Source organism: Canis lupus, chromosome 7, assembly GCF_048164855.1.
Source record: "Canis lupus baileyi chromosome 7, mCanLup2.hap1, whole genome shotgun sequence".
Lineage (NCBI taxonomy): Eukaryota > Metazoa > Chordata > Mammalia > Carnivora > Canidae > Canis > Canis lupus.
Genome location: NC_132844.1, coordinates 7,838,327 through 7,850,655, shown reverse-complemented (window position 1 = coordinate 7,850,655; position 12,329 = coordinate 7,838,327). Strand labels below are relative to the sequence as shown.

General features: G+C 38.0%; 1 protein-coding gene across 7 annotated transcripts in view; it reads left to right on the top strand.

The window, feature by feature from the left end:
• Positions 1 to 12,329, top strand: part of SOBP (sine oculis binding protein homolog) — a 162,565-nt gene that overhangs the window by 34,512 nt on the left and 115,724 nt on the right. For all 7 annotated transcript variants that reach the window (XM_072831874.1, XM_072831872.1, XM_072831879.1 and 4 more), the window contains exon 4: positions 7,350 to 7,501. In XM_072831874.1, the coding sequence (XP_072687975.1) occupies positions 7,350 to 7,501 (152 nt within the window). The remainder of the gene's footprint in view (positions 1 to 7,349; positions 7,502 to 12,329) is intronic.

The following is a 12,329-nucleotide window of genomic DNA, read 5'->3' as shown; positions in this document are numbered from 1 at the left end:
CGTCTTTTACATAGGTACAAACACACACACACACACACCCCCACACGTGCGCATATATATGTATTATATGTATATATACAAAATTAGAAATGGGCTAGAAAAGTTCCATTAGAATATTAAAACTAATTTAAATTCTATAATTTTACTGTCATTTTATGCAATATGTGCTCATTCTTTTCACCTACTGGAACCAAATTTTAGTTTTTGTATAGAGATTTCAATTTTATTTTGAGGTTAAGTGCTGCTCTATTTAGATGGGTGTGGACCATGTAAATTCTTGAAATCACTTCATCCAAAAACATAAAAAAAAATACATACATTCCTGAAATCACTTCAAATGACTTCATTTCCAAAAGAAAAAATAGGAATAATTTTCAGTGCTATGAAGAATCGTAGTTGTATGGAAGCTCTATCATTTCATTGTACCTATCCTCTTAGTGCAATAAAATTTTATTAATTCAGACTTCAGACTCTATTATTTGGCAATTTTTGATAGTTCAGTTACCAAGGTGGCAGAAATTTTCAGTTGTTACTATGATACTTTTTAAAAGAGCAAACTTCTCAGGCACTTAGGAAGATCCACCCATGTGTAGCTAGTTGATGTAATAATTACAAAGAATTCCCATCTATTAATTATAGAATATCTGGCAGTACAGTGATATATTTGGCAACACCTTGTCAACTATTAATTCAAGTTAAGTAATTTTTAAAAAGAATAACTGTAAGTGAAGCTTTTATTAAATGTAATGGCTTTCCTCTTAAATAGTCTGAGTTAGTAAAATTTAACCAATTAACTGGGTTGTTCTTTGTACTCAAAGATAGTGGTTCTGCCGATGTCATCCATGGGAGAGGGGATGTGACTGAAGAAACTGGAGTCTGGTCGTCCGGGCCTCTCTAGACTGCATATAGCTGACACTTCTCTCTTCTTACTCTATTTGCCATTGATCCTAAGGCAGGCTCATTTACATATAGGATGTGACTACTTTCTATCATTTTGTCCCCACCACAGCTATAGTTAAGGGTGGACATTACGGTCCTTGAGTGACTGGCCCACGTCACACAACTAGAAGGGGTAGGTTTAGTACTTTCACTAACGTCCTCTGTCTCTGTTTCCCAGCACTCTTCCACATTGTCTTTTGAATAATAGCAACTAAGATTTGCAAAGGAGCATATATCTCTTAACTCATTCACTTAAAAAAAATAAAAGTTACCCCTTTGAGAGGGTAATAAGTGCATCTGCCTGTTGCTTTTCTTTTCCAGAGATCCCTGGCTGTATGCTCTTCCTCCCACCTCCTTCAACTTCCACTGTTTTATGTTCACATCTAAAAGGCCCTCTGAAGATGTAGTTGCTACAGTGTGCTCAGTATTATTTTCATTTCATTTCAGTATTATGTCCATTCTTTGCGTGGCTAAGCTTGTTCTACCTATGTGCCCAGGGCTAGACTTCAGCAAAGCAGTGAGTGACCAGACGCTTCTCGTACTATAGCCTCTCCGATTTCTACCCTTTACCTCTCTCGTCGGAACCTTGTCCTTAGCCCTTCTCCCCACTCTCTGTGAAAACTTGTTCTCCAGAAAGAGCCACTCATTTCAAAGCGTAAGTCATAATTGGCAAATATGTACTGAATTTTATTGCTTTTGGGGAATTTGTGTTTTAATGGGATATAAAAAAATATATGGCCAAATAAATTACTCTCTAATGGTAGAATTTAATTTTAGTGGGGAGTTGTGGCATAATTTTTGAAGCTAGGGTACTCTTATTGGCATCTTTGAAATTATAGATGTAAGTGGTTCCCTGCTTTACCCACGTGGAAAATCAGTCTTATCCATGTCTTGCTGTGATCCCCCTCCTTACTGAAGAGAAAACTGGGAAGAGTTTTGCTTGCCTGTGGGTAGAATGACTGCTTCCTGAGATCCAGGTATTATTGGCTCTGGCTTCTTGTTTAATGTATAAGTGGCACTTGCTGGTGAAAGTTCAGCCAGAATGTTTGCCGCAAATCCAAGTCTCATAGTCATAAAGAAATAAAGGCTTGCATTGTGAGCCTTTAACTTTTTTTTGAAAATCAATCAACAAATATTGATTGAATAACACTTCAGCCATCTCCTCAAAGACATTTTGACCTTTTGATTTCATTTTCTTTGTCTATTACCATGTCATGGAGAAGGGTGCTCTGTAAGTAGCAGAATCTTGTGACAGCTTTTAGTCTGTTTTGCAGAGAGAAGTCTGCATGGATGGCATGTAATCTCATGCTTTTAGAAGGGCCCTAGTCTCTAAGGTGTGATAGTCAAGAGCTTGGGCTCTGGAGTCAGCCTGGTCCTCATCTAGGCTTTGGTGTATACTGACTCTGTGATTTGGAGCAAATTACTTTCCTTCTCATGTTTAGGGCCAGATTAGGATGAAACAACAGATTTAAGAAACTTTGTACTGTGCCTCCCACCACTAAATACTGAATAATGGCTAGCTATGATTATTTTTCCTTTGGCTCAGTGTTCCAAATTTTCTCTGGGTCTCCTTATATGTTCACTTCAAGAACCCAAAGAATTGTACAGAAGCTTCTATAGGACTCTGTAGAGGCTTTTGAACTGGACTGCCTCAAAGTTTTTGGAGTTGAATTATTCCAAGAAGGGCTGCAAAGAAAGCAGACTTTAACCTTAGTTCTTGCCTGTCTTCCAGGCCATATCTCTATCTGTATTCTTAAATATAGCTACTCTGACGAATAGATGGACAGAGGGCTTCCCGTGCTGTGTTTTCCTTCCATGGTGTAGGGAACACCCAGGAGTCACTTCAGGCTGCCTTGCAACTTGTCTCAAATATAATTCAAGTCTTGAAATGATTATCTGGATGTGTGCATTCCAGGAACTGTTGGAGGAGAGAAACATCACCAGCCAATACTTTGAGATTTTTTCCTCAGTCTTGGACTCCCATGAAAGTTACAAAGGGGTGGTGAATTGACAGTTAATCCCTTGGGGTCCATTAAGGCCCTCCTGATTCTTTGTGCCCTGGGCAAGTAAGGATGCATGTTCATAGTCAATTCAAGTGCCCCTAGAATGTCACCGACCAATGGCCATTCTTATTTTTGAAAGTCACCAGATAAGGCAGTTTCTCAAACAACTTCAGCAAGGCGTTCCAGAAATGCTTGATCTCATACTTCTCTGTGTGATGATAAATAAATACAATTTTGATTTCATCTCAGAGTAATTAATGTGAACTTCTCCTTCTGGGATGTAAAATGGAATAATGTTCTATAGCTCTTTGAACATTAGTTTGGAAAGAAAATGCCCTAAACATTTTGCCTAATTAAATTCTAAAGAGGTGGTACAAACTTTTCATGATTAATAGAAACATGCATATTTTGACTGATGCATATTTATATGATATTATCATATGAAAATTTTATCATGTTATACAAACTATTCGCCTTGGGAAAGTGACTTAATGCTGTAAATATTTTACATTTGTTGTTGCATTGTTCATTATGAAAAACACACAGGCTAATGGCTGTAAGGAAAAAATCTGTTACACCAGTCTTCTTTGAGGTAGTCTCAAGTCTCTAATGGTACAGGCTTTAGTCTAGATGTGAGATTGGAAATCAGGTTCTCCCTAGTTTGGAAAAAGAATCTTTAAATAAATATATATGTATATATATATATATATATATATATATTTTACAGCAGATCAAGTTAGAAAAGCTAAAATGCTGGGGCCTTCTATTTTGCCAATGTAAAGCATGCATATAATTACTGGGTTTTAGACTTTAAAAAAATGTAGTTGTTGAAATGAACCTATCCCTTTGGTTTAAAGCACTTAAGAAGGGTACCATCTCATGTTTAGGGCCAGAATTTTGAGCTATGTTTCAGCTGAAAAATTAACTCATAATTACAGTTCTCAGCTTCTTAAATATAATGTGGATAAAAATGGCTTTTATAAGACCAGAGTACCTGAGATATCTGAAAATGTTTTCTCATCTTTGGAACACTAGCTATTGGTAACATTTTGATGACAGAAAAGGAGAAATCCGATGGAATTTTTCCAGTCTTTGCCTTTATGAAACGGAATTTTATGAGAAACGGATGGGAATACTGAATTATTTAACAAGACAGATGCTAACCACCATTCTAAGAGTTTTCCAACTGCCACATACAAAACAAAAGTGCACAATTTCTTTTATCTCCTCTTCCCACATTGTTACTTTATAGTACACGTGATTTTTAAAAAATTTTTTTATTGGAGTTCAATTTGCCAACATATAGCATAACACCCAGTGCTCATCCTGCCAAGTGCTCCCCTCAGTGCCCATCACCCAGTCACCCCAACCCCCGGACGACCTCCCCTTCCATCACCCCTTGTTCATTTCTCAGAGTTAGGTGACTCTCATGTTTTGTCACCTTCACTGATATTTTCACTCATTTTCTCTCCTTTCCCTTTATTCCCTTTCACTAATTTTTATATTCCCCAAATGAATGAGATTATATGATGTTTGTCCTTTTCCGATTGATTGACTTACTTCACTCAGCATAATACCCTCCAGGTCCATGCACGTCGAAGCAAATGGTGGGTATTTGTCATTTCTAATGGCTGAGTAATATTCCATTGTATACACAGACCACATCTTCTTTATCCATTCATCTTTTGATGGACACCGAGGCTCCTTCCACACCTTGGCTATTGTGGACATTGCTGCTGTGAACATTGGGGTGCAGGAGTACACATAATTTATAAAAGTAATCTCCCTTAAAATTCTACTTTTTGTTTCTCTGTTAGGTCTATTGTAAGAAAATATCCTTGCCTCGTCTTAAAAAACTGACCAGCCAGTCTGCCTGGCGGTGATGGAGGGAAGCATGAGGGTACTGTGAGCTGTACCTCCTCCGCAGCCTTCTTCCTTCTTGCCAGGCCAGGCAGGCTGTGTGCCTGCCCCCGTTACCACTTTGTTTTCTACCCTTTTTCATCTGGATCTCAGTCTCTAATGGTGGTTTATTTCATTTCTATTTTATTTATTTTATTTATATCCGTTAAAGATCTAGGAGGAAAAATTTTAGGTTTGTTTCCCAAGCCAGACAATTTAAAGGCAGGAACAACATGGGGAACCTAATGGTTGTTCTAAAGCAGCTCCTTGGGAGGTGTGGTCTCCTTTTTGAACTCTGAGGTCAAATAATTTCCCCCATAAAAATTTCTTTTCCTTACAGGTTTCACCAGACTCAAACTTATTGCCAACGGATCATTTGGGAGAGTTCTGCTGTATCATCTTCTTTTTTAGGACTTTAGGATTTTAAAGCAGCTAATCCATTGGGAAGAATTGAAACTAGTAGTTCAAATTAGTTTAGGAATGACAGATGATTATTTTTAAAATATATTATTTCTAATCTGATTTTTAAAAAGACCTCTTTCATACTCTGAGGCTAATTGTAAAGTTTTGTTCAGTTTTCATGTCTATAACATTTCATGTAAAATTTCTATATGTAGACAGATGCCATGTTAGAAACCATGTAAAATATAAATAAAGCTTTTCTTGAATAGAACAAATTAAAAAATGCAGTCATCGTATGACATTTGATTTCATCTTATGACTCCATTTAAAGAAGGTTGTGTTATCAAAAATGATTAATATCAAAGGTCATTTTTACACTGTCTTATTTGATAATTAACAATAGATCACATTATGTAATTTGTGAAAAAAGTGGTCGTTAAAATGACAATATTTATTCCATTAAGGTAAATAAAATGCTGCGCATAGTTCTGAGTGATGATACTCAGGGGAAAAAGAGCCGTATCACTGCACTACAAATTAGTTTGCTTCTAATTTTGCAGGCTGATGACCGCACTGCCTCAAACCAAATCTTTTCCCTGGAAATGGAATGATTGCATGACAGACTCTATGAACCATGAATATGTCAACAACTCATGGACCAGGCCTTGTTTAGCAATTAGTCTTTGGGGGATTTTATTCAGAAATCAGACAACGCTATACCAGAGCTTATTGGGGATTTTGTGATTACTATTCATGTCTGGAGCATGAGTCTGGGATAGTTAAAAAAAATCCATAAAGGAAGAAGAAATGTGGCTAATAGTGGCAATCAGTCATATGTACGCATATTGTCAATTGGGAGGACCAGAAAACTCAAGATATAAGCAAAGTCCCTAGGAGGTAGCAAGAAGATATTTTGTAGACTTTAAAGTCTTCTCTTATTCCCCCTCCCCCTATCAAATAGGCTAGTATCTCCCAGACTTCAGTCATTTAAATGTCACTGTCACATTTTTGTTGTAACTTCTTATCACCTGCTTTATGATTTACTCAGTATATTTTATTAACTGACTCACTTTAAAAGCCTCTCTTTGCTTTGAGCAGTAATGCATGTGATATCACAGGCCTGTTTTGCAAGTTAAATTTGTTTTCCTCTCTTACAAAGGAAAAGAAATACAGTATTTTAATTATTGAAAATAGTCACATATCACTTAACATCATTCTGCGCGTCTCCATGACGTGTGTGGCAGGTCCTTCAGGAGGGCTGCAAAGACTACCAGTCTAGCTGAGGATGATCTTTATAGCTATGTGACCTCAGGTCTCATGGCTGACACCTCCATTACCATCCCTCCATTTCGGGACACGAGCAGCATCACATGGAGAGAATTTAAATCAGGCCTGTGCCTCCCTGAGGACATGCATGCAGGAAGGTTCTGCCGTAGGAGACTGCTGAGTGAGCCAGGCCAGTGCCTTTCCATGGGCACAATCTGGCCCCTCATGTCCTTCCTTTTTTTGACTAGCCGTATCACTTGGGAATCATTACATTGCAAGGGTAAATAAAACCCTATATCAGGTAACAGTAATAAGACACATGCCAAGATTGAGCCTGGTTCCTGACTGTCAAGGTTCACATTAGGGCATCACATTTATGGGTTAGCACTGGGTGTCCCACCCAGTGTGGATCTTACAGGCTTCCAGCAGTACCTTTGAAGAAGAAATTGGTCATTTTACAAGTTTCATTAGTATAGAGCCTGGTGTAAGCCAATAGAATATGCATTTTTACCAGGCTAAGAAGACTTGGGACCCCCTTCCTGGCTGTGCATTCATGCTCCAGATTTTAAGTAAATGATGTTTTTTTTGGAGACTTAAGAGCCAACCAAGGGATAAAAGAGAAAGAAAGGAAGAAAGGAAGGAAGGAATTAAAAAAAGAAAGAAAAGAGTGAGCAAGCATGAGTCTTCTTATCAGGAGCTGGCTATCCTATGAGGTCAGAGAGTAATGAGGTACAGAAATTAAAATGAGACCTCAGGTAGCTCTGTCAGGTTGAGGGTGTGTCTAAGTTTGAAGGGATGTTTGCTTCTGATATGAACATTTTTCTTATACTTTTGTTATAGAAGATGATGTGTCAAATGTACAAATAATGTGTGCCTGGTGCCAGAAAGTGGGAATCAAGCGCTATTCCCTGAGTATGGGAAGTGAGGTGAAAAGCTTCTGCAGCGAGAAGTGCTTTGCAGCCTGCCGACGAGCCTACTTCAAGAGAAATAAGGTAAGAGCACGTAGAGCGAGGCGGCTACGCAGGCCTCCCCAGACCGTGTGCGCATGTGCCTCCTAGCTTCTAGCTGAAAACACTGTGCACATTTTACTTTTATTTTTTTTTTTCCTGTCCTGTCTGTTCCCCTTCTCTGTCATACTTAACCTTCTGGAATAAGGGATCCCCTTCTGATGTGTAACCTGTTCTTCCGTTTCTCTGTCTTGATGTTTGAATTCTGAGAGGGTGAATGAGAATCCCATGAGGAAGAACACGGTGATCACAGCTGCCACCCTAAGTGACAGTGTCTCTCCAGCATAGTGTGTAGAGACTAGAGTCCACGAAAGATAAGTGGTAGAGATTTCTTTCAGAGGCTGAGAAACTAGCCACGGGAGTGTGGCCAGAAAGCTGTAGTCCACACAGTTTAATATTTGTTCCCAGTGGGAATATTGCTCTGGCTCTTTACAAAACCTGATCCACAAATTTTAATCAAGAACCACAAATTCTAATTGAGAAAAACGTCAAGTCTCTTTTGACGCCTTAGATGAAAGTTGATTAATATTGAGAAAAGGTGAAATAATGACTACCTGAACCAACATTGCGCACACAGCCGAGCGTTTGTGGGCAGCATGGTGGGTGAACACAGGAACAGCCATAGTTAGTCAGTTTTTGTTTTGTTTTAAGACATCTCAGATCTGAAAATGTCCTTTTAGAATAGTAGTGGCCACCATTGATGAGAAATGGAATGCGTGATGTTTTTACAATCACACACACACGTACACACAGCTAGTTTCTTAATCTTTAAAGAACCAACCCGCTCTAGCATTTTGCCACCGATTACTGAAGTAATGTGCTAGATCTTGATTATTTTCCATTGATCTGTATAGCTTCCTAATTCATAAAATTGTCCACATTTTGCTAAGTTTTTCCATTTCCATAATACAAGATCAAAATCTGTCTCTTCTTGAAGCAAACAATTATTATTATTCTTTTAAAGTCTGGTGTTTGTAATCCTGAAATGCTCATCTCGGGTTCACTGCATTGCAAGAAGCACTGTTGCAGCAAATTATCTCCTGCAAATTTGGGTCACGTCATTCTGCCAAAAAACATAATGCTGAAAGAATTAGGCTGCAGAATTCAGCGGGGTGGAATTTTAGTAGCAGTCTCTAAGTATTAGGCTCATAATCTTCACTGGAACAGGGAGGCAAGTAAGGAAATTGTTTGGAATTCTTTTGGGACAGTCAAAGTCCAGTTCATTTTCCCTTGGGAGGGGCCAGTGAGACTCCAGAGGAGGGGGGGTTGGAGCAACGCATGGGAGACACGTTTTGTTTTAATATAGGAGGATTAAAATGATCTTGGAGACCCTGGGGCTCCCGTTTTGAACGCTGAGCACTGGGGTAACAATCACAGGAGTGGACTCAGCGCTTTCATCTTCAAAGCCCTACTTACCACAACAAAATACTTTGCATTCCATCCCAGAAGATGGCTAGAGAACAGGGGTTTTTGTCTATGATTCTGAAGAATTGTGGGTCTGAATCTTGATGGACGGCCTGTAGGGAGCAAAATCAAGCAAGATGCTTTTGTCACAATCCTGGTGATACGTGTCATATTTTGCAAAACCATTTAACTTTAGTAAGCCTCTGAAATACCCTAGAATACTATATATATAGAGAGTGTATATATATATATACAATGCCATATATATGAATTTACATTGTTATACCTAACATGTAATATTACATCATTATAAAGTTTAAGGTCAAACTGGATTTAAACTTCCATAGCATACAGTTTTAAAAGATGGGTAACTGGGAGCCAAGAAAAGAGTTAGTATTTGGAATACTTATGGCAGGTAAAATCAGCAGGGGGAGGAGGACCATTACCTTTCACTTCCTGTGGGGAGTTATTGGGGTAGGTCTTTGAATATCCTGCAAAAGCTGGGAGTCACAGAAGCTTGAAGTTTAGCCGGTGACTTTGACAGCTGATCCCAGCAGCCCATTAGTGTACATACAAAACCTGTCTTCTCTGCGATCTTCATGCTTATTTATGTATCCCAAAGCCCTGCCACACTATACCTTCTCATTTTTCAAATAGGGGAATAAACTGATCACATCGCTTGCTGGATTCTTTTTTTTTTTTTTCTTTTTTTAAATTTTAAGAGTGTTATCTCTGCAACAATATCCTATTGTATTACAATAAACATGTACAGCTGCTGCATTTCTGTTAACTGATAGGATTTTGTGGTCATTTCATTTAGGGCTTGGGTTTCTTAATGGATTGTATTCGATACCAGTTTCCATCCTGCCATTTCTAAGAACTGCTGTAATAAGCCCCAGGGTGTTCCCCACTGAAGACAATAGCAAATAGCTACTTTTCTTGTGTCATTTAACAAAGTCTTTAGTCCTCGTTATTAAAATTATGGACTTTCTTAATCTTAGAAAAAGGGCAAAATTCTTCCCATCCTGTCATAAAAGATTTTCTGGCTAGATTCTACCCTAAATTTTAGATATTCAGAAAGGGATGGAAAACAGTGAATAATATGTGTGTAGAAGAGAAATTTGCCTTAGGTATAATGTAGATTTTAAAAAACATGTAAAGTTAACTATGCTGTAAATTATGCTTTATAATGACAGCCGCTTCTTGGTGGATAGCATGCTGAGATCTAAAAATGGTCTCTAAGTTGAACCCAAATTGCATGCATAACTTTACAAAGAAAAATCCTAGTAGAAAAGGTAGCTAATTAGGAGCCGTATTCAGCTGACCTCTGTTTTGTGTCTGAGCAACACCTGCATTTGTGAATGTAAATTGGACAGCTGTGCCTGCGGTTCCCCTGCTATCCTCTTCACAAATGCTTGGGTATGGAGGCAGGAATTGATATGCTGCTAAAAACAAGGACAAAAATAGCCCAACTCTCAAAATGAAGGCCCACTGAAAATTGGCTCTTTAAATTTCATTTGCTTCTCCACCCTTCCTTTCTCTGGTCTCTGTGTCTGTTTGATGGAGTGGGTTAAGAATGTCATATCCCTCTCTCACAAACCCCGGCCCTGTAAAGTAAGGTGGGGTAGACTGAAGCCAACTTAACCCTTTATGGCATGTAGTTTATAGTTTCAGACCAAATTTAAAAATTTTTTTGAAGAGTTGTTTGGATTGCTACACGTATGTGTAGGCTTTCTTCAAGAGGTTTCTGTTAGGAGAGGACTGTGAGTCACAGCTGTATTCATTTAAGAACCGAACTATGAGCTTAGGCATTTCAGGATGTTGGCTCTAAGAAGAAATAGCGTTAATTCATGATTATATTTTTTGTAGAATCCTTATCCCCAACAGGCTCAATTGCTGGCTCACAAGTTTTTGAAAGAGTGGGTAAGAAAAATACTTTTGTAGTCTATGGGCATTGGCTGAACAATGATATGTCAGTCTCATTACTTGATGCACTAGAGACTTTTCAGGGAACGAATAGCTTGCTCTTTTCCCAGCCCCTTTTTGAGGCCACAAGTAGAGATGAACTTGGGAACATTTCTAGCCTAGAAATTCGCCTAGGAGTCGGAAAGTTGCAGAGGTGCCTTAGTGGTTTTGCAAGAGATGCTGAAGTGTTTTGTCTAACAAATGCCCATTTTACTTTGTACAATCCTAGACACTTAAAAATATTCTATCCTAAGGGAGTATGCCTTATAACCATTATCCCTTTAAAAACAAGAGTAACAAACAAGACCACAAGTAGTAGTCATTTCCACATATCCCGTGTTTGGTCTTTTTCCTTCTGCTTGGGAAAATATCTTATTATCTAAACTAATGTCCATAAATCAAGCAGGAAATAAACACTCAAGACAAATGGCCAATGCACCCAGTGTAAATGACTGTTTTCTTTCTTTCTTTGTTAAGATCTCAAATTTTAGTGTTCTTTTTTTGTTTTGTTTTGTTTTGTTTGTGTTTTTTTGTTTTGTTTTTTTAAAAATTTTAATGTTCTTAATGGGTTAGTGGCATTGATACTTTTTAGTAACAGACACAATTTCCTAAAGACACCAAAGTTTCCTTGTTCTAGTTTCTCTATAATTTGAAACTACATAGAAACTACTTCAATATCATAATGTTGCTGTTCCCCACCAGACCATAGTGGGAAGAAAGCTATGTAGGTAAGAGATAACAATAAGGATCAAATAAAGATTAAAAGGTTATATAGACAGAAACAACATTTGCAAATCATGTCCCTTAAATCGTCCACCATCATGATAATAATACCGAATATTTAAAGAGGGGAATATTATATAATAAAGCATTTATCTTATTTTCAAATGATTTCCCACTATTCACAGTGGTTTCTTCTTAGGAGACATCTCTTTTAGAAGACCCATCATTAATTAGCACGTATCATATTATTTGAAGACGTATTTTAATTAGACTACAGTAGCCCTCCTTATCGCTGGGGGATACCTTCCAAGACCCCCAGTGGATGCTTGAAACCACAGATAGTACCGAACCCTATTTATTTATTTATTTATTTATTTATTTATTTATTTATTTATTTTTATTTATTTATGATAGTCACACACAGAGAGAGAGAGAGAGAGGCAGAGACATAGGTAGAGGGAGAAGCAGGCTCCATGCACCGGGAGCCCGACGTGGGATTCGATCCTGGGTCTCCAGGATCGCGCCCTGGGCCAAAGGCAGGTGCCAAACCGCTGCTCCACCCAGGGATCCCCGGAACCCTATTTATACTATATTTTTGCCTATACGTACATACCTGTGATAAAATTTAACTTACAAATTAGATGCAACTAGAGATTAACAATAACTAATAATAAAACAAAATAGTTATAACAATATACTGTAATAAAACTTATGTGAATGT